The following is a 23,879-nucleotide window of genomic DNA, read 5'->3' on the forward strand; positions in this document are numbered from 1 at the left end:
CAACTTCTGTGTACAAAGCTTTCTTATTATGTTTACATTGCCTTTTTTTGTACAGATTTCAAATATTAAGTCATACCTGGAATGGAAAGTTTCTAAATTTATATCTTACTCCTTCCTACATACTTTTTGAAAACTCCTTCCCCATCCCACAAAATCAAGTCGGTTGTTAGTAATCCCATGCCTGCAAGATACGAGTGCCAATCTTTTCCCTTCTCTTTCTAAATATTCTGTTACTGATGGCAATTATTACTATGTAGCCTTCTTGTTTTACTGTATTGTCAGATTAATATAGATTTCTTGTGCTAAATTAGTGGAAATAGTTTCTGTACAGAGAAGCCAAACACTTATTTAAAAAGTTCTTGTTTGCTAAACAACTATTCAGAAGAACTTTTAAACAGGTTCCTTTTTACAATTTTATTGTTAATTCTCATAATTTTATTCGGGTGTTAATAAAGGAAAAAAAGTTTGCATCGCTTTCTAGTTCAGAGATGCAAAAAGTCTATGGTAAATTTTAGATTTAAAGGAGGGGGGTGGAGAGAACATGCATGGAGCTGTCCATGGTTGCCTTTCTCAGATAAGGAGGTTTTTTTTTTAAAATGCCTAGCCAACTTGCTATATCGTTCCCTGTTAACATTATAAGCTTTCAACATCAAACGACTGATTTAGAAATGACATTTACTTTGGTTACCAAAAAGTCCATACTGAGAAAATATTGTGAGGCTCCTCTGAAGGAGCTAAAACACATAATTTAATTAATCAGAGTGACCCCAAATTTCATAGTGTTACTTGAGAACAGAGTACATTAACTTATCACAGTTTATGAAGTTTTGACAAGGGTAGCATTGGGAAATTTTAGTTTTGTTTCTGTCTGTGAAGAGCTTGGTACTTTAGTTCTGGCAAAGTTCTATAATAATCTTTTCTAAGTCCTTTTGCTAACTAATATTGACTGAGACCTGCAAATTTTGCAGCTGGAATTAATGTTTGGCTGCATGATAAATGGTTTCTATGGCACTAAGACAATGTAAACAACAAATCCCTCACTTTGGTTTACCTGCTTGCTCTTGAAATGAAATCTTGTCCTTAAGTGACCTGACATGTTCTGGAAGAAGTATAGAATTTCTTTCAAGTTTGTTTAATATGATATCTGGGAGATGAGTGGAGAGGGAAATATTCAATGGAAAGTTTAGCCTTACTAAATTTTAAACCCCAAGCGGTATATAAACATTAAAAAAAACTTTGGACAGCTAATCCTAGGAAATGAGTTTTATGGATAGAATTCAACAAGGCTTCAGAAATGGTTCCATCTGCTGCCTAGCAGCTGGTGAAAGGATAAATTTAATTCATTAATTCATTTGTAAAAAAGGATCCAAGTAGTAAAGACTTCATTGCTCATAATGCATATAGGTGGAAATCAGAGAAGAAATTTGGCATAATAGACCATCTCTTATAATGAGCAATATTTTTGTCACTATTTTCCCAACAATTCTGAAAATGTATCTAACATGTTTTGAAAGATGAAAACCACTGTTTTCATTTTTATATTCTAAAAAATTGTAGTTACAAGACCATAGTTCTTTTTCTCAATGTGAGTTTGGACTCATGTTGCATTTTCTTGTGTGAGAACTTCATTGTATGCATCCAACTTTGAAAAACTGATGGAATATAATTTAAATTCATTCTGTGTAAAGGCGATACTCTAAAAGAGATTTTGAAATACTATCAGTCTCAGTTCAAAGCAAAACATCTTCTCTATTATTCAAAATGAAAAATTAAATTTACTTATTCTTTGAAAAGTCAGATGCCATCCCGAAGTTGAAAGCTACAAAGGAAAACAGTTGTTTCTCACTGTTAATGTCCTCAAAAAGAGGAGTTGTTTTATGAACTCTCTGTTCCCTTCTCTTTCTATATCTAATATATAAAGAAGTTTTACAGGAGTCATACATTGCAATCAAGTAACTTTTTGCTGGTGGTGATTTAACTCTAGTACAGAAAGTTAATGTCATTCTAAGTATTTTCATTTTAAAAGTTATCTTTGTCGGACATGCTAATTTAAACAAGAGTTCTAATAAAGTAAAGACAGAGTAAAAAATGCAATTCAGGGCACATAATTTGTTTATCCTTCTCCCCATCATCTCTTAAATCTGTTTAAACACTTTGATAAACTTTGAGACTTCTGAACATTTTACTAATAATTCTTAAGTACTTACTTTGAAAGCAAGCATAGGTAGGAAAATGCTGAATACTTTCAGTGATAAAGTTTAGACACTAAAGCAATTCTAATACATGCCTTGTTGAGTATGCAAAATGTGTGCATTTGTGGGTGTTTCTGCCTGAGATGATGATTTCATGAATGATACTTGGCTTCTGTTGTTTCCTCTGTAGCCCACAGCTCACTGTGGTGGGTTTGTTGGATTTACTATAAAGGTTCTGTTCGCACCCTGTGGGTTGGGTTAAGAATTAGGATTTATGCATTTACTTCTACTGCTGTATTGTTTATACAGCTTTGGTTTAGTTTTGATCCCTTTTTTTGCCTTTGAGGCTCTTCCACAGTGTCAGCTGCTGACTGATAGTAGGAGAACGGCCTCGTGGTGTGAATGAAAGGGACCTAGCGGTTGGTAAACAGAGATAAGGAATAAATAGAGCACAGGCAAAAGGAGATAGTTCTGTGAGAGCCCAGATTGCCGCCAGTCTGTTCAAGTGAGATGCAGTGCCTGTCCTTTTCCCAGATTAAATTAGTGTGCGAAATCTCCAGTGACCTCCTCCCCTTCTCCCCATACTCTTTAGCCAAGCTGAACAGCCTCTGCTGTGAAGTATTCATTTTATCCAGGGACAAGTTGGACAATAGAACTCTCCCTGATACTTATGGACAGCTGTCGTCATTCAGAGGGCTTTTCAGCATTTCATTTTTCATAGGAGTTAAAAAGGTTTATGCCTTGTAACTGAAGAGAGGGCAGAAATACATGGGTGCCAACTCTGAGGTTGCCCAGAAAGAAAGAAAAAGAGAGAGAAAATGCACCTTTGCCAACCTGTGAAAGATTGTTCATCTTGTTGTTTTGCTGTTGTTTAAAGGGATTTTAGTACAATAATGTGATTAGTCTGAAGCATGAACTGGATGGAGGAAATGACAATCAGCTGCAAGAACACATAGGGTCTCCAAAGTTACTGCAATTATTAAAGGTCATAAGTGCAATCTTTCTGACCGTCCCATTCCTTTCTCCCCCTAAGTGTTTGTGTTTAAATTTTGCTTCCTCTTCCCTTCAGCAAGCTCCCAAGAAACATTAAAGCCTCATGAGATACCTCTGTGGTCTCGGGTTTTTTTTAGTGATTTACTGCAAATATATTCAGCATCTGACTGATTAAATAGACCTTCGGCAACCTTGAGGGTCACTGTGTAGAGTATGTACATAGAAAATGCATCAGCCCATTGTACCCTGGCAGCTAATGAGATTGGTCGTTAAGTAAATGACACAAAGCCTACAAAAAAAGCTTAGCAGCTCACTAGAGTATCACAGAGTGTCCCTGCACACCACACAACGACACAAACACTGGACTAACCTAGCCCACCCCTGCTTTATTCTACATCACTGCTTCCCTGATGTCAGCGCGAGAGGCAGAACAAAGGCTAAAAGGCACACGGTAAGTCAGTCTGACAATTATGCCCTGGGGAAAAAGTAGAGCAAATCTTAGCCTAACCATAGGCTTGGAAGTCCGTTTTGGACAAGTAGGTCATAACGAAAGGATTGCTTTTGTGACACTTCTGAATAAGGGAAATGTCTTTGGAATTGGTGCCTCTTTCCCTGGGTGTCATCTTTACAAAAGTTTTGAATTTCTAAAGTAAACGGGATACTCAGAACGGGATACTCAGCCAACTCAATGTGGTTATGACTTAAGAGGATGTTGTGGGGAGAAATGCATTGTTTATCACAATAAAGGGCAACCCAGATGAACAATTTCACAAGAATTTGTTGTTTTCTAGATTTCTCCAAAAGCAACATGTTATGTTTTTTGTTGTTGTTTTTTTTTTGCTGATACGGGGTGGGAATAACTGTGTATTAATTTCAAATTTCAATCTACATGCCAGATGCTTATTCACTTGAATAAATGGCATGGCATTTATAACCATGTGTACAGAAATGAAGCTTTTTATCATCTTGGATTTTGATATGGAAACGACAGTATTCAATCATGTTTTCTCCCCCTCCTGCCACATTTGACCACTTGTTTTTGTTGAAAATAAAAAAAAAGATGTGAGGATGTGTTGATTACAATCATAACATCAATTGATCCCTTTCTATCCTCCTCTATCTCTTTTAATATGTGTGAGGCAAAAGCAGCAACTAGCCTTGTTTGTTTACCTGTGTACATGTTGTTTTAATGTGGAACAGTAATGACTGAGTTTGGTAGATCAAAGGGTCCCTTTCACTGCATCTGTTCTTTTTTTCATGATGGAACAAATATGACAACAGGAAGTTGCAAGAAAGTCTCCTTCATACAGCTGAAATATTTTCTGCTGCTCTTCCCTTGAATACACCTAAATTTCAAGTCATCGTTCCAGATTAATCACAAATTGTCAAAACATGTAGATAGAAGTGATAATGAGATCGCAGATTTCCATTTCAGAGACAGAAATATTGTGTATTCAATTTTACTGTCACATAACCTTTCTTTTATAATGCTGAAACTATTACATTTTTAAAATGAGCAAGTTTATTTGATTTATTTACCAGTGTTAGAATTCTCAGAACAGTTTATAAAACTTTTCCTGCACTGCTACTTTCACCCCACAAAATCTTGTCTCAGACACACTTATCTGGAAGTAAGTGTCACTGATTTCAGCACTATTTACTTCCAAGTGCACATAAATATAACAGTATGATGTAAAACTATAATCTAGATCATAATAGGAATTTTCACATAGATAGCAGAAATGTTATTTGTGGGAATGTGAAATTTGTGATAGACTGATGTCAGGAAACAATGTCCATAGAATATTTGAAAAGTTAAATTGTTAAAATTGTCAATAACATGTTTAGTAATCTGTGCATAGAAAGTACCAGGTTATTCATCTGCAACTGTACTTTACACCCCCAATTTTCTTCTGCTTGGACAGTTGAATGAGAAGTGTGTGAACAAGCTCAAGTTGCTAATTATGACTTAGCCATATGCTCATAGAAGTTTGTATCCCAGTAACGTATATATTTGTTTGATTCTACATAACATGGAATACAGCTGTTCATTTTTATCAAATAAATACATATATATATATATATATATATATATATATATATATATATATAATACACTGAAGGGAAATAATTGTACCTAGTAAATTCACCAGCATTAATTTGCAGATAGAATTTTGTCATAAGCGTTAATACTCCACTTTAGATGGGGGTTTGTATCTGTAATATCTCAAAGAAAACTTTCATAAGGTCACAAAGTCATCCATCCTGTATTACTTTCCCATTATGCAGAGTTATAATTAGTGGAAGATACATTTGTCAAGTCTTCATTTATCCGCTTATGGTGAACATGTCTTGGTTTAAAGGTGTGAAAATGTCTTTTGCAATGCTTTCATAAGAATCATGCTTGCAATATCTGTTCATGATAACATATCTGTCAGGTTCTCTGCTAACATTTAAAAACTTTTGTATATTTTGATGAGTTCTCTATCTCACAGCTTTTTCCCTTATAGGTACCCCTTTACTAAAAAAAAAAAGGTAAAACATCAATAGTTCCCCTGTGGGTTTTATCATTTTATCATTACTGACTTGGGACGGGTGGTCTGAAATCACTCTGACAGAGAAAGAAGACCCTCTTAAACAAGACAGAGAACACAGTTGACCATAATGTACTTTATTTCAAAAATTCGTGTTTTAAAATTGGGGAATGCTTTTTTATTCTGACTGCTTCTAACTCTGGGTTTTCACCATCTTCATTTCAGATATCAAGAACTGACATGTGTGTCCTCCCCAACTTCCATGCACACACATACAAACACATCCCAGTAATCTTTCTCAAGGTGCTTTTGGACTCTGACACCTGTTTGTGAAAGTCAAACACAATGTTACCTGTATAGAGACACATGTGCCATCAGATATTCACTGCAGGAGGTGAAACATTAAATCCCAGTATCAAGTTTTGTGAAACAAGATGAAGTTTGTGTATGGAGGTTTTTGCCTACTTTCGCATGGGTGGAATTGTTGTTTGCATACTTTTGTGGCAGCACTGAACCTGAGTAACTTTAGGCAAAAAAGCACATCTGTCTTTTAACTCTAAGCTTTCAAGTCCACCTCCCATGAAAAATCAAATTCATTCATTGCTCAGTACAAAGAGATGTAAAAATCCCCTTCCTGGGTCTCTGTTGTTCATTGGAAAAGATGGTGTTGGGCTAGATGGCAAAAAAAATATTAGCAACATCTCGTATTCGTATGTTCCTATCTTTCAGAAGTGGCAGGGAGCAAATGTTATGGCAAAAGTTTGTTGTTAGAAATTAACTTTTCCCCCATGTGTTTATTATAAATGCTTGATACGTAGCAAAGGAGGAGCATCAACATATTGAAAAAGTGCAAATTTTTGGAGCTGCAATACATGACTGCATACTTACCTTTTCCTCTAGTTCAGCAAACTAAATAAAATAATGTAGCAAAGCAATGCTGTAAATTTTTGAGATCGCAGATGTAGCTGCCACGTGTTATTTTCCTTTTCAGTACAATTTGGAACAGTACAACAGTTTTGCTTGCAAGTTGCTGGCTTTGAAAAGTTAATGCCTTCTGACTTCCTTGGTTATATTCTACTTATAATATAACAGAAAATATATTCCCACATTGCAACCTGTTGTGTAAAAAATGGTCCGCACCTCATACCCACCCTACTTTTACATTACATATGAACAGCTGGATCACCTAAACAAAATAACTTTCACTTCTAAAGGCATATTATGAGATATCAGATCAATAATCTCTGAACTAAGAATTTACATTATTGTAATTCTTCTTTTTGCTCGTGTTGGTTTTTTTTTAAATCCACTCAAAGGGGATGAAATAATTCTTTGTATTAACAACATAAGATATATGACATATACTTTGCATTCCCAGTCTGATGCCACTAACTGATATTTACAATGTCCAAATGCAATCAAACATTTAAATGGGACCTCTCCAAAGGGGACTATGTTTTCATGGTGCTGAATAAAATTGTTCTTCAGTGACATTTTCTTGTCCCTTAATTATAGTGAAGATATAAATCCATTTGCAAACAAAATTGCTCCTTTTTCTAAATTATGTATTTTGTGCATGTTAAAATGGCCCAGCAATGTCAATTTAATGTGTTTCTTTTTTTTTCTTTTTGCATTTGTATGTTGCATCCTGATCCTCAACTTATTTCAATATAAATTGAAATAAGTAGAAACAAAGCTTACTCCAAAAATGTGTGCCTAAAACTATGGTGTGTTTTTTGTATGTAAGATGCATTGCTAACCATTTCATGTAATCTTGGATGCCAATTGGTTATCACACATCTAAGTTTTGGCATCAAATAGGTGCCAGAAAACCCATTATAACCTATAACTTGGGTTATTCAGGTATAGGTCAAAAAAGGGTTAATACTTTGTGCTCCAAAATACAACAACAATAATAGCTTGTTTTTAACAACAGATGAAATATGGCTATATAATGCAAACATGAAGCCGTAAATGTCTTTTTTGAAGAAATTCCAGAGTAGTGACTATAATATGTCAAGTTTTACCAAATTTTGCCCACAAGTTGCAAAAACCCTAAGATACAAATACTGTTTTATCACCTTTTAAAACAATTAGAATAAGATAATCCTGCATGTATTTTTGAGTGGTCAAATAATACCTTTAAAAATTCTGTGTCATTAGATCACTTGCGATATAGAGAAAAGTATAAACATGTTGGGTTTGTAGTAAAGTTGCTTGAACAGAGCTTTGCTTTATCTGTTCTGCATGAGAACCATCGTTCTCTGCAAAAAGGGTTAAAGAAAATGCATTCTGTTGCATCTGCTTATTAAATCCCTTACTTTAGTAGAAATTCAAATTTTGTAAGATTATTCGTTTTATTGATGCATATAATTATAATCACAAGCCATCTGCTGATTTGGCAGGCATGGTTAAAATCTCTAACTCTCATAACCTTTCAAGTACAGTGCCCTTGGGACTCTATTTCACTTTTATATTTGGAAAACACATATGAACAACAAGAGAGGTCATCTGCCAAAAGTCAGACCTGTTAAAATCTCCCCATTTTTAGAGACCAGGGAGGGAAGAGCAATATATTTTTCCAGAGTATTGTGCATGTGTGTGTGTGTGTTTTAAAAATTCTATCTTCGGGAACAAATTATTTTTTTCAGTTAGGGAATCTGATTTTTGTTTTGTTTTGCTAAGGATTAAAGCTATTTCCTTCCCTCTTGGGAACGGGGTACCAAGCCGAAACTGAAAGAAGAAATATTGTCCAGTTTGGTTGTTACAGGTGGAAATAAGACATTTGACCTCACTTGTATTTGAAACACATTTTGTTTGAAGAATAGGTGTAGCAAAATGATAATGATACAGCAAAACAAAAAATCTTCCAAAACACAGCTATACGGTACTGAAAAGCACAAAATCTTAAATTTGAATCTGACCAAGAATTCAGTTTGTGGATTTAGTAAGACATCTCTGTCTAAGTCCAGGTAGATTATTACTTTGATAATAATAACTGACCTTACCATATTGTTTTAAGTATTAAAATAAAATTATCATATGCAGTATTATACAAATCCTAAGTGTTTGACAGGAGTATATAAGTTGTGTTACTCTGGAAATACTCCTAAAAGATATGTATCTGGATTTTATCAGTACTTCTGCTTCTAACATGGCACAACTGGTGCTACATTTGGCACTAACAGTTACTGCTCACCACAAAGAACAGGGATCTTTCATTTTGCAGACCAGGTATAGCAATACACAAAATGTAGTGCCAACTCTTTCTTACCATGGCTTGTCCTATTAAGAGAGACATGTTTGTGTCCTTCTGGCAACTTGTCTATGTTTGTTAGGTATTGTGCACTCTGACTTTTACTGACAAGAGAAATAAGTGTTTGTGGATTAACACACTTTATTTAAATTAAAATAATTCTTCATTTGACTATCTTATAATATGGAACTGAAATTTTGTTAGGAAGTACAATAGAAGTGCAAGGAACAGGATAATGCTCAGAGTATGTTAAAATATTAATGGGATATTCCAAATACAAAAAAGTTTAATAGCCAAGCAAAAATGTTAGACCTGCCTTATTGTAAGCTAAAATGTTGCCCATTATTGAGTAAAGATAAATACACTACTATCACATTGTATTTTGGATGGCACTTTGATTCTTACACCACAGACTTCTTAAAGGAAAATCAGGAGGTTAATGAACATCTTTGAAAAGTGCCTGGACAGTTGAAACTAGGGAAACTGGCTGACTGTAGTTCTGGTTTATTTTGCAACCAATTAAGTATGGCATCTGTTGAAACTCAGGAAACTCAGACTCCCTCCCTCCTTTACACACAGTTATTTGAACTGTTTGCCTTTCCCATGGAAATCACAGTCATTCTAGAAATCAAGAAAAGGATATACCACCAAGTCAAGGCAAAATCTATTAAATGTCGCAGTCAGGTGGCTGTTTGAAGGAGACAAATGCATAAAATGATCGAGAACAAAATGATCATCCATAGTATGGTATGTTGTCCTTAGCTTTGTTAGTGTAACAATGCGTCCCTGGCTACATGATGGCAAGTGGCCATGTGAAGAACCAGTTTTCTGCATCACCAAACCTATTGTGGCAAAATTATGCCATATTTATACTTCTCTCCAGTTCCATTTGAGTGTAAAAGGTCAATGGTAATATGGTGATTAGAATGTTGGACTGGGGCTTAAGAGACCTAGGTTTAGTTCCCAACTCAGTAAGCAACTCATTCTCTCTCAGACCTCATGCCCAGAGTGTAAGTAGGGAAAGATTTGTATCCCACCTAGAAGTCATTGGAAGGAAGGAAGTGCAATAAAATGAACTAGCATGGTGTACTGAGTTGAGAATTGGACTGATCCTTGACAGCAGATTTCAAATTGCCACTCCGCTTAAAGTCTTTGAGCAAGTCAAAAGTAAACACCCTCTAAACAAATTGTGCCAAGAAAACCACACAATAAATTTACCTTAGGGTTGGAAACAATTTGAAGGTACCCAACAGCAATAAAATTAGCCTTGTCCTGGGTCCATGCTATAAGTTCTGTTCTATCACTATTGATATTTTCTGTTTCTGGGTGCCCTTGTGTAAAGCATGTAGCTATTTCGCCTATATAGCACTGTTTATGCAAAGTGTCAGCCAAAATCAAAGTACTAGAATATAAATGGGAACTTCTACATCTGGAATTCAGTCTAAAGCCAAGGAAGTTATTTTGATCCATATGGCAGAAAATATCACAAACACCTCTCTCTAGATCTGGCAGTAAATCCCTCCCTATAAATAACAAATCAAATACCTAATTTTGTGTGCCCATTTGCAGCACTGTAAAATGTTTTCCTTGCATGACCTAGTGATTGAACTGTCTCTACATAGGTTTCTTGATCTAGTGAAGTTCAAATACTTTCTCTGCCACTGATTTTTCAGTCTTAAAGAGCTTGGTCTCTTATTGTCCCCCATTCTTGTCTCCAAATGGGATACTACTGTAGGTGGGATACTACTGTAATATGAATAGTGAGATAAACCAATGCCCGTATTTACTCAAATTTAATGCACCAAAATCTAATGTTCACATCAATTTTCAAAACCCTGAAACCAAAAAAGATCAAAACAAACTATTTGCTGGTAAATTTAATGCACATCAGCAAAACTTGCTCTCTTTGTAATTTGGCCAGAAAAGGTGTACATTACAGTGGCTGCAGGCTTAGAATTCCTTCTTTAAAACAAAAGTGTTTAAACACCAAAGCTTTCAGCATCTATGCAGTAGTATCAATCCACTTTAACTGACTTGGCTCAATGCTATAGGGTCATGGGGACTGTAGTTTGGGGGCTGTTGAAGAATGCTGATGCACCACCAAACTACAAATCCCAGCATTGCATAGCATAGAGCCAGAGCAATTAAATTAGAGGTGACAGTCCTCAAATAGGAGCTCCAGGTGCTCCTGAAGTAACTTCCCCCTTTGCTTTGGCTCAGCACTGGGTTATATGACTGTGACTTCCACATAGTCATATAACCCAGAATATCAAGGGTTATCTGAGTCCACATTGCCCTATATTCCAGTTAAAAGCAGATAATGTGGGATTTTATTCAGCTGTGTGGAAGGGATCTAAGATTACATTATGCAAATATAATGCACATCCTTATTTTGGGAAGGCAATTTAGCCAAATAAAGGTCAGCACTAAATTTGTGTAAATACATGTTTGTTTGTCTTTTTGGAATATTGTTCAGGATAACTTATAAATGAGCAAGGTGATGGAGATGTCAGATCAGAAATATCTTATCAGCAAACAACTTATCAAATGTCACTGTTATGTAGCTTTGACCATGCATTTTTTGCCATTGACAATCTGTAGTGCTATTTTTCTCCCCATTGCATCTGGGGATATATTCATTGATATAAAGAGTGTGAGCAAATTGACCTCAATACCTAATTTTAACTCAAGTATATCCTTTATTGTTAAGGGGGAAGGGGTACCTTGACAGGTAATATACCCCTTAAAATCAAGCAATGCTTTGATTTGGTTGGGCATTTAGTCCCACAAGTGATAAATGGAAATGATTAAGATATTGTCTTCAATACCTAACAAGTAGCAACAGAAACGCATTTTATACGTCTATTTTCTAAACAAGCATGTGCCACAATTTGCAGTGCTTTCATAATTCTGATTCTCTATGTCTCGTTCTTTCTTTTCATCCACTGTGATAGGATAAAAGTCAGAAAGAATGGGAAAATATATAAGAAGAGTTCATGCAGTGATCACATCTCTTCATGCAAAAGACACATAAAACATTTGCCATGGAGGGGTAGTCTTCAGGCTGTTCCAGACAAGCCCTATTTAGCAGCATCTGATCCCAGGTTTTCTGTTTATCCCAGATTATCTGGCAATGTGGACTCATATAATCCAGTTTAATGCAGAAAAACTGGGATATGGGGCCTATCTGGGAGGGCCCTTCATTGACATCTTCAGTAGGAAATGTTATGAATGAACTTTCTCTTTGAGGGCCCTTCTGGACAGGACCTATATCCCAGGATCTGATCCCAGGTTTTCTTTTTATCCCAGGTTATCTGGCAGTGGGGACTCATATAGTCCAGTCTAATGCAAAAAAAAACTGGGAACAGATGCTGGGATATAGGGCCTGTCTGGAAGGCCCCTGAGTCTTGTTTCCAGTGTTACAATTAGTCAGAGCTTGGAATAGATGTTTTCGTGCACTATAACTTCCCAAAATGCAGTGAGAAAGACCACTGCATTAAGCAGGATGGCTCTAGGATTATGACAATTATAATCCATTTTCCTTCAAACTCTGCATTTAGTAGTATGCAAAGCAAAACTGATCTTTTAGCTATATTCTCTTATCATCTGGCTGAAACAGCTGTGATATTCATGGCTGTTTCAGATGGCTATCAGGTGTCAGTGTTGTCTGCTTCTAAGGCCCCTTCCACACAGCTGAACCCCACATTTTCTGCTTTGAACTGGGATGTATGGCAACATGGACTCTGATAAATCAGTTCAAAGCAGGTATTGTGGGATTTTCTGCCTTGGTATTCTCAGTTATATGACAGTGTGGAAGGGCCCTAAATCTTATTTTTGCCAACCAACCCTGGAATAACAGGGCACAAAGAATTGGGTTGGCTAAGGACTGTTTGTTCAACCTACGACTTATTTACAATGTGTTGAACTTGGAAAGGAGCAAGAAGGTGTATTGGAGCATATGATGTAGGTGTAATTCCTTGACTTCCTCCCCAGCCTCCCCTGGGTGAACCACCTGAGCTCATGGGCTCTTTTCTCAGGGCTGCATCTCACCATACTATCCTTGGGTTGAGGTTTTTCGGGCTGTAATGGCCATGTTCTAGAGGCATTCTCTCTTGACATTTTGCCTCCATCTATGGCAAGCATCCTTCCTTCCTCCTCTCTTTCCTTCCTTCTCTCCCTGCCTTCCTATCTTCCTTCCTTACTTTCCTCTTTCTCCCTCCCTCTTTCCTTGCCTTCCACCCTTTCGTACTTCCTTCCTTCCCTCTTTTCTCCCTCCTTCCCTCTCTCCCTCTTTCTCCTGCCTCCCCATTCTTCCTTCTTTCCTTGCTTCTTTTTTCCTTCCTCCTTTCCTCCTGGAGAATGTTTAGCTGGGAGAGGAAACAGTTGAGAGGGAACAAGAGAACTGTGTTTCAAGATTTAAAATGGTGTCTCACTGAGGGGAGGGGAGGGGGGGACTGATTTTCTGCTGCTCTAGAGACCTGCGCACAAGGGAGCAATGGTTTCAAATGGCAGGGAGAGAGATGTGATGGAAAAGATTATGAAGAACTTCCTGGAGAGTGACATAGCTGCCTTGGAGTGTGGTGAATTCTCCTTCTCTGGAGGCTTTTCTGCAGAAGCTGTCTATTGGGAGTGCTTCGGTTGTACCTTCCTGCATGGCATGGGGTTGGACTGGATGGCCCTTGGGGGTCTCTTCCAGCTGTAGGATTCTAGGATTATATATCATTAGTAGGCAATACAAGGTCTAATGAATACACTTTTTCTCTCCTGTCCAATATCTCATCCTAACCAAAGCCAACCCTCTTAGGATCCAAACATTTCCTGTCTTTCCTTCACTTCTGCCTCCAAAAGAGAATAGAAATGGGAGAAAAGGATGAGGAGAAAGGGTAGGGAGGGGACTTGGGGAGTCCCCCTTTCCTCCCGGCCATCCACCCCACTCTGACCCACCATGCAGCCCCCAAATTAGAAAGTTTGCCCATGCCTGCCCTAGGGCAACCCAATAGATAGATTTCTCCTCATCTGGCCACGTACTGGGAGGCATGGAACTCTCATAAGAGGGACTTATGTGAGTTCCACATAAGTCTTATGATTCTATGATTTTCCCCACCAGTTTCAGAAGGGTTTCCTGTGTTTGTACTGCATTTCTAGAACTAGATAATTTTGAGTGACTTTCCCCTTCTTTATAATGATCTTCTAACTTTTTATTGCTATGGATTCTTTTATATCTTGCTGTTTTAAACTCACCTTTCAAAAACCCGCCTTGGGGATCCATTGGGATTGAAGGCATAGAATACTACATTCTGTAAATTAATCAATACAATCCTTTGGGATTTCTACAATGTACACTCCCATCAAAAGACTGAAAGACTCCAGCAAAAGTATATTAAAAACATGATGAAACAGAGGATGCAGTAAAGTGCGTAAAACATTTTTATTCTTACTGTAAGTTACAATACATTGCTTCATGGTTTTTCATTTCCAGCATGTAAGAAAAGTAAATTTGAAAGCTGCAGGACTTCTAAAAGCAAACCTTTTTTTACTTATAAATGTAATATTGAAGAAAAAGTTATTCTATACGTGAGAGAGCTCAAATGGATATTTGGCATGATCCTCTAACTTTCTTTTTCATTCTTACAGCCCAACTCTTTTCTCCTTGTAACTTTACCAACACTTCAGTCTTTCTCCCTCTCACCTCTCTTGAGGTGTGCCATAACATTCTTCATTCAAATGTGAAGCCTGACTTTATACAGTATCTCAAACCAAGAAAAAAATCCCTGTGGTCTGCATTTGATAGGAAGAAACCTGTTGCTTCTGATGTGCTGTGGCCGAAATGGAGGCCATGCCAAACTACACCAAGTGAAAGATTGAGCCTACTTTCCTTATTGTCATTTGCACTGTCTTGCAAAAAAACAAAAAACAAAAAAAAACCCACAAAAAATTTCAAGATATCAGCCTGATGTTGAAATACCAAATTTGGTTAAAATTCATTAATGCACATACATGAGCAAAAGGAACAGAAATCAGGTTTCTTTGGCATTTACTCACAAAGTAATTTACCCAAACCCATTATTACAATCTCATTAGACAATGCACAGTTTGGTGATTCTGTGATCCAACATGAGGATTTATATAGAATCATAGAATCGAAGAGTTGGAAGAGACCTCGTAGGCCATCCAGTCCAACCCCATGCCAAGAAGCAGAAAAATTGCATTCAAATATATCATAAGAGACTGAGCAACCAACAAATACCTGAAACACGTGACAAAAGATACTGTCCCTTTTCAAATACATAGCTTTCGATCAGTATTCTAAGGGATATTGTAGCATCTTTGAGACTAAATAGGAAAAAAGAAGTTTGTAGATCGAGTCTTCTTCATCAAATGCTGAGCCTACTTAATCAGATATCACGATCTATTCCATCTCTACTTATTTTTAGCTATTTAAGAATGTTGCTATTTGAACAGGTTAGCAATTTGACATGTGGTACTGGTGCATGTGCACCTCAGCTATAGCTTCCCATTATTGAATGCCTTCCCTTTGGGGTTTGGCTGGCACTAACATTGACCTCATTTAGGTGCCAAGTTAAAATCCAGCTGTTTGCCCAAGCATTTGGTGCCTAGTAAGATTATGGCTTCATTTTTATTCTATTAGATAGCATGCTTGTTTGACAGTTGAATTGTTTTATAAAATGTGTTTTTAGACTGTGTATCCAAACGCTGAACTAAACCTTATGCGAAATAGGCAAATGACTACGTTAGTAGATACCTCTCTCCTAGTGATGTCTAGTAGAATTTAAAAATGTGTAAGTGGTGATTCTCAAACTCGAGTCTTCTGGGGGCCCTTCCACACAGCCCTATATTCCAGAATATCAAGTCAGAAAATCCCACATTATCTGCTTTGAACTGTAATATGTAGCAATGTGGACTCAGATAACCCAGTTCAGAGCAGATATTGTGGGATTTTCCGCCTTGATATTCAGGGATATAGGGCCTATCTGGAAGGGCCCTAGGTGTTTTGGAATTCAACTCCCAGAAATCTATTCTGCCTTAGCAAATGATCAGGGAAATGATCAAGGCAGAAAATCCCACATTATCTGAGTGTGGACTAAGATAACACAGGGTGGTTCCACACATACATTAAACCCACTTCGGAGTGGGTATAAGAAACCCACTCCAAAGGGGGTTTAAATCCACACAGGCAGGGGGAAAAACAGGCTTTCCTCTTTGGCTGTACACATGTTATCCTGAATACTTCTAGGATAGCATGTGGCCATCCAAACCACCCCCCCCCCCCAAAAAAAAAAAACCTTAATGAAAAAGGGAACTTACCAGAAGCCATTTGGCTTCTCTTCCTACCTGAGGGAACATACCAATGTTGACCAAAAACATCGGGGGAGCCAGGAGCAATTTGGGTCCTCCCTTAAATTTGGTTGTCATTGGTATGTTCCATCAGAAAGAAGGAGAAGCCAAATGGCTACCAGTAACTTTCCTTTTTATTTTTTTAGGGTTTTGTGGAGCCCTCACAGTTTGCCAGGCTGAATCAGCCTGGTAAACACAGGACTACTGTCTGGACTGCTCCCTCAAAAGCCCAGAACTTTTAAGGGAGCAGTCCAGACAGTCGAAGTAGTGGGCTTATCCTGCACCTTCCAAGAAGGTGCGGAATAAATCCATTATCTAATTAATTCACGAATTAATTCGGGATTATCCAAGATGTCATCTGGACAGTCCCTTCTTTTGTTGTTGGAGTTACCACGATAAGGAGGCTGTCTGGATGCACCCTCAGTTCAAAGCAGATATTGTGGGATTTTCTCCCTTGATATTCTGGGATATAGGGCTATGTGGAAGGGCCCTTGGAACTGTGATCCAAAGTACCTGTAAGGCAATATTTTGGGAAACATTAGTCTAAAGTATGGTCATTTTTTTGCTTCCCTCACTTGGAACAAGACATTGGGCAAAGAAATGCTAAAAACTTTGACTTAAATCTAGTTGTTTGCCTGATGTACTATAGACCATTGAAACAATGGAATGTATGTAAGTTTTGGCCTACTGAGTTCGCATTAATTCAATGGTGATATTCAAATTGGGATAATCTATTGGGTTTAGTTGATTGCAACACAAGAATACAATATGTGCCTGTTGTTTTCACTGATAATTGTGAATGGAATGGAATGACAGGTTTGACTTGGAGATTTAATCTGTGGCCCATTTTAAATGTCTAATTTTACCAGCATGTCACCTTCCAAGATTTGTAAGGATCAATAGCATAAGAACCAATTCAGAGTTTACTATTACTCGTTATAAACTGTAAGCAAGCATTGCCTAGTGCAAAAACACACAACATAGGATTTTTAGCAACAGCAAAATCACAAAACCTGATTTTCACAGTAGGTATCCTTAGTTGTGTGTGCTACTGTGCTAAGTCACCCTTGATTACTGAAGAGTGCCACATTATTCAAAATATTTCTCATCACCTTAGGCTTGCTCCCTAACAAAGAAAAACTTTATACCAAACAAAAAGAACAACCAAGAACCAATATATTACAACAATATTTTCAGTAGTGGTTTACAACAGATTGTGGCCTTACAGTTTTATCCCTCAACTCTCACTTCCAGCTCTTCAGCGTTAAATCATTAATCAAACATTCAGTAGCAACCCACTATACTTTCCATATGTGAAAGAATGCAAATATTCAAGAATATTCTGCAGCTCATTACATTTTTCTTACTAGAAATTGGCTAGAGTACCCTTTTGATAGACATCTCCATCCTTTCTGGCATAAAGCATAGGGGCACAAAACATTCACTACAACTGGATCTACACTGCCATATAATACAGTTTAAGAATACAGATTAACTGCATTGAAATGGATTATATGGCAGTGTAGATTCAGCCTACATTTTACTTCAGTGATGAGAGAAAGCAGAAAAGAATACTAGTAATTGACTCCCCACTGATATGGCAGAAAGGAAGTATTACTGTTGAAGGAAATTACAGTCCTTGAAAGTGCAGGTGCAAACTGCCCATCTCTGGAAATTATGCCAAATTGCAATGAAACTGCTTTTTATGTATGGCCAGTTTGCACCTGTACTTCTAAAAACTGGTTGCAGGGAGTTTGTCCGTTTGTTTAAAATGAACCATAACTGTCCTTTAAATAAAAAAACAGAAAAATCATTCTGAAAAATTCATTTCCATTTCTACTATCAATTAATGATAATGAAAGGTGTAGATATTTTATATATTTACATACCAAAGATTGGTCAGAATCCTCCCAAAGGAGGTTTATGGAAAGCACACAGATGACCACTATAGGTTATGGGATTTTGTAGAAGATGCATAAAGAAGTATGGGTGCAGTTTGACCATTAATTATTAAATACAAAGATAAAGAAGGAGGTTGTCAACAAGAGCAGCATTTTCTTTCTGCCCAGTTACCCAGTTTACATACTTGGACAGGGAAAAATATATAAGAGAAGCAAACATCAGGGCTACATTAAAGTAAACTCTGAAAAGACAAATATATCAAAAATAAGAACATAAAATTAAAATAACATTTATTATTTTTATTTCATACATTTCTATTTCGCCCTTTTCCCCACAAGGGGACTCATTTTTTATGAATTTTTTTGTGTCGTGTCAGGAGCAACTTGAGAAACTGCAAGTTGCTTCTGGTGTGAGAGTATGGCCGTCTGCAAGGACGTTGCCCAGGGGACGCCTGGATGATTTGATGTTTTTATCATCCTTGTGGGAGACTTCTTTCATGTCCCCACATGAGGAGCTGGAGCTGATAGAGGGAGCTCATCAGCCTCTCCCTGGATTCAAACCTGCGACCTGTTGGTCTTCAGTCCTGCCGGCACAGGGGTTTAACCCACTGTGCCACCGGGGGCTCCAATTTTTATGATGTTGTCTGATTATGATGTTTTATTGATTTTTGTTGTTTGCTTGTATTTTCTGTGCTTGTTTTTAATCTGTATTCCTTCGGCTTGTATCTTTGGAAGCCGCCCAGAGTCCCTTTGGGGGATGGAGGCTGGGTATAAAAATAAAGTTGTTGTTGTTGTTGTTGTTGTTGTTGTTGTTGTTGTTATTATTATTATAAATGTCTTTTAATGTCCACTAAAGGGATGTGATGTGATTATTGCAATCATTTTATTGTTTTCTATTACACCCCCCTTTTGTGATTCTAGCACTTTTCCTGGGAAACACTTCCTCTCTTCCTTGTGGATATTAGTTGCTGAATATTTCTTAATATCCTTTATGATTCCTTGGAATGTGGCATTTAGAGATTTGATGTAAAGAAATTCTATGAAGTTTGGTTTCTAATACTTTGCCTATCAAAACTTAATATTACTTACAATCACTACTTGCATTCACCACAATTCTGTTTACTTGTACTCTCTCCCTCAGAAGGGACTTATATTTTCTGCCTACACTTAGGGGAAGAAAGTGAAGTAATTGCTGATTTTTTTAAAAAAGAAAAAAATCCTAAACATGGAAGAACTACAATTTCTTTATCCCAACAGAACATAGTGCAAATAATTAACTCTGCAGTAATTGATTCCATTTCATAACATAAAAGGGTTGTGTAGGAATCTCATAGTTCAACCACTGTGAGAAGGAAGAAGCTAGACTGGAAAGATCTTTCAGTTGATCCAGTGGGGACTTTGGGCTTAGGTGCTAAATATTTTTTTTATTCCCAATTTCTCCCCTTTCCCTCTCCACTTTGCTTTGTTTTGCTTAACATCTTACATGAAGAAGAGTTATGGAAATCTTACTCACAGCTGTATCATTAGAATACTGGTGCTTTGTCATTAATTTTGTTGCAGTTTTTTAATCTTCATGGGATCCTCATGGTGTCTATATAATTGGTACAGTGTTGAATCAGACTTTCTCCTTAAGAGTTAGGCCCCTTCTACATGGCCATATAAAATCCAGATTATCTGCTTTGAACTGGATTATATGGTAATCTGGTTTTTGCCTCCTGCAGAATAATAATAATAATAATAATAATAATAATAATAATCTTTATTTGTACCCCGTTAACATTTCCCGAAGGAATCGGTGCGGCTTACAAAAGCCAAGGCCCTCAATAAAACAACAGCATAACAAATACAACAATAAAACTCATAAAGCAAACCAATAAACATTAAAGCGATAACAGTAAAACATTAAAACAATAACATCATGACACATTTAAAACTAAGGGCCAGGGCTTGAAGTTAAATTGCTCAGCTAGAGAGGTCCTGGGTGTCACTAAACTACAAGCCTCAGAATTCTGCAGGAAGCAGAAACTGGATTTAAAGTGGATCCCTGCTCTAGTGCGATGACGTTGTAACTGTATAGTGTGAAAGGATCTGTGTTCCACTTATGTATTTGATTCCATTTTGTCTTGATTTTGGAGATAGTATTTTGTGGGTGAATTGTCAGTACTATGCTATTCAAGAAAAATTAAGGCAGAGTTTGATGATTTCTCACTGATTTGTCCTTCACAGCAAATCCCAATAGATACAGTAAATTATGGTGTATCAGTAGTGGCACAGGATTATCAGTATAAGGATTTTAAAAAGAAAACTTTGACTTGTGTTTAACTGCATTCTCAGAATAGTTTCAAATGATATTGTGTCTTACTTGCATGGCAATTGCTGTCTGTGCTGAGACTCTCACTTTGCTAGATAACTGAAGGCTGAAAAGGAGATGCCTCTAAAAAATACCTATATAGTCAAATAGGATATGATCTGGCAGCAGCAATGGCCAGTGAAGCAGCTTTATATATATGAACTTGCTGTCTTACTCTTTCTTGAAGTGTTAGCAGGGCCCAGTCTGAAGAACATGTATTAAATTTTATACATTTGTTTTCTCTTGCTCCAAAGACAATGTACAAACAAATAGATTCAAGATACAAGAGAAAAACTCCCACCAAAACATTAGGAAGAATATCCTGATGGTAATAATTCTTCAATGGTAGAATAGACTGCCTTGGTGGTTGGTGGAATATTCTTCTTTGGAGGTCTTTAAACAGAGGGTTGATAGCTAACTTTGGAGTTTTTAAGTTGTGTATTCCAGTCAGGGCACAATGTGGGATTACTTGGCCCTTGTGGGTCTTTCTAGCTTCATGTTCCATTGTTGAATCATGCCTTCTCCTGAAGAGTTAGTTAGACTCCTTCGATGAAATCCTGTTTGTGACATATCATGTCCCTCCCTTCCTTTCCTGGATGTTGTAACACTATGTACTCTGTAACCCCAGGGCTCACTACCATGCTGCCTCTTCTCCTTCCCCCACAGCCAGTAAATTGTAATGACAGATGAGCTGGTTCTTTAAAGCTTCCTTTTATGAATGGGAGTGATGCAGAACTGCACAGGTGGAGTGTTCCATCCACATGAAGCAGGATTGTAGCCAATACTGTTCAGCAAATGTATGGTTTCTTTATCTCTCTCCTACTTGGACATTATGCGGTCTCTGTTCCTTGGATTCCAGAGGTGATCTTGGAGGACTAGAGCAGGGATTTGGACCTTGCACATACCTGAGTTTGGGCCTTCCATCTGGTTCTGAGGAAAAATATCTTATGTTTGAAGGCAATTTTGTTTATTGTATATCTTTACAAATCCATAGCTGATATTGTTCTTTATTACAAGGGCAGAGATAGAGTGGTTGTTTGCAAAAGTCAACTTTTAAGAAATAAGATGGAGGATGTAAAAAAATATCTTCTGTCCTACCCGCTTACATTTCCTTGGTCTGCTATTTTTAGTTAATTTGCTCAGAAAACAAAGAAACCAAACTGGATATTGAATTGCAGTCTAATGTGTTAGATTGCATTTGTTTTTGAATGTACTTGCAGTTTTCAAAGCTAATCCACTGCATTTATGGTGTTCATTTCAATAAGAACATTGCTCCATTGCTGAGTTTCCTAATAAAGTCTAATGTCATGTAAATGTAAAAAAAAAACGTTTCCTGCATTTTTAGAAGCTCCAGTATAATTTGGTTTGTTGTGGAAACAAGGATTGTTTAGAAATCTTTAGTTGAGACACATTTTCCTCCTGAAAATTACCTAGGACCTCCTCTGCATGTGTGTACATCAGAGAAGTAAGCAGTGACTACTAAAATGATTATAATAATGGAGGAAAATACAAGGCGCTAAACTCATACATGACGTAGCGATATTCCTTCTAAGTAATGATAGCTATTCCCAGCTCATATACAATTCCCCCATGTTCTCTAGGGTGCATGGAAAAATATTATCCACATTGGTGATTGATGAACTGTTTAGGTATAGCATAGGCCTTTTGCTAAACCAGGAAATCAACTTGGATGCCTAAAAATGGCATTGTGCGGATTGAATGTAGTACTTTCAATTGCTCTTTATATGCCTTTGCCATGGACCCATTATACTGTGACCACTGTACCCCATACTTTACAAATCAAGGGCTCTTCCAAAATAATTTAAAGAGGCAGGAGTCCCATCAATATTAATTCTTGGGGTTTGCCTTGTTTGCCATTCATTTCTTTCTTGGGGGAGGGGCTGCTGTTTGTAGTTATTTCTTGGATTCTAAATGAGATGAGAAATGGCTTGGTGAGGTGATTTTATAATTTCAAGGACATACATTCTCCCATGAATTTGATTTTAATTATAATTATGCTGAAAGAGAAAAAGTACCATTTCACTATAGCACTTTAATTTTAGGATACTATATTACACCACAATACTACAGCACTTTAAGATTTAAAAAGTAAAGGAAGAGATAGAACTTTCTGTACTAGGAAATCTCAGAATTAAAATGAAACTCACTTAAGAGTGAGAGTAAAATGTTGCATCTGGTGCTGGGAATTGCCAGAAAACAGCCCAAGACAACAAAAAATGTTGCTTGGCATGTTATTTTACTACTGTGGCAAATACCACAAATTTTTGAAGCAGCTCAATATCTCTCACATCCATTTTTTACTTGGGTGCAAATTTTATATTGTTCCATGTCAGTTTTGCACACATTAGTCACAGTTATCCTGATGTATTTTGAGACGGAAGTGTGTTTTTGAGATGAGGAGCTCCTTGTCTTAGCAATTAAAAAGCACTGTGAGGCTATGCCATCTTTTAATACTTAACAGATGTTTCATACTAGGAAAAAAGATAAATAAGTGTTCTGAAAATAAGTAAGGGTCATTATGGAAATATGTCATCATCTAAAGCCCCCATACAATTCTATAAATGAGATAAAAATGATGATATGAAATTATTGTCTAGAGCTTTCTGTTTAGAGCTTAAGTGGCAAGATGTCTGAAAAAAAACCATATAGTCCTTACCTGCAGAAATTTCTTCCAATGATAAAGCATGTAAAGTCTCATTCAATAAAAGGAATCTATTTCTTCTGTCCTGAAACAGGCATAGAAATCAAAAACATGGCCAGCTGGTGATCTAGACAGTTAAAGAGCAGTGTTGAATTTCTCTGTTGGGTTCATGAAGTTGAGGATCTAGAAACTGATCTACTGCACGTTCACATAGGAGAAACCAATAATCTGTGTCAGGGCCTCATCACAATTACAAATGTAAGGATCCTAGGTTGCTTGCTAGCCAGTTGAGGGATAGATGGGCATGCAACCCATCCCACAATGTCCCTCAACTTCCGGCAGAGGCCCAGTCCCCAACTGGAGTGGAAGTGTCTTCAGACACTTTCTCGTCAACAGTGGAAGGCTCCCATGGGAGTGTTGCATGGAACGACCAGGGGTGGGGGTAAGGGGTTTGTGATAAGATTTTATCAGTGAAAATTCTGACCTGGTTTGAATAGAAATTAGCTTTTGTTAACCTACATGGTATCTTTTACCAGGCAAAGATAAAAAGCATGTAATCCTGTATCTCATTGAACATGATAATAGTTTTTCACTCTCAAAAATGAGGGTGTCATCAGGTGAGATACTACCTAAAA

General features: G+C 37.1%; 1 protein-coding gene across 3 annotated transcripts in view; it reads left to right on the forward strand.

Annotated features, from left to right (window-relative positions):
• The first annotated feature begins 3,429 nt into the window (after positions 1–3,429).
• The window catches only part of ST18 (ST18 C2H2C-type zinc finger transcription factor), a 166,824-nt gene continuing 146,374 nt past the window's right edge, over positions 3,430–23,879 (forward strand). Inside the window, exon 1 of one of the 3 annotated variants that reach the window (XM_067467428.1) lies at positions 3,430–3,636. In XM_067467428.1, coding sequence (XP_067323529.1) covers positions 3,463–3,636 — 174 coding nt within the window. In that variant the 5' untranslated portion in view covers positions 3,430–3,462. The remainder of the gene's footprint in view (positions 3,637–23,879) is intronic. The other 2 variants (XM_067467427.1, XM_060775297.2) reach the window with 2 other exon arrangements.

This window comes from Anolis sagrei, chromosome 4 (assembly GCF_037176765.1).
Source record: "Anolis sagrei isolate rAnoSag1 chromosome 4, rAnoSag1.mat, whole genome shotgun sequence".
Lineage (NCBI taxonomy): Eukaryota > Metazoa > Chordata > Lepidosauria > Squamata > Dactyloidae > Anolis > Anolis sagrei.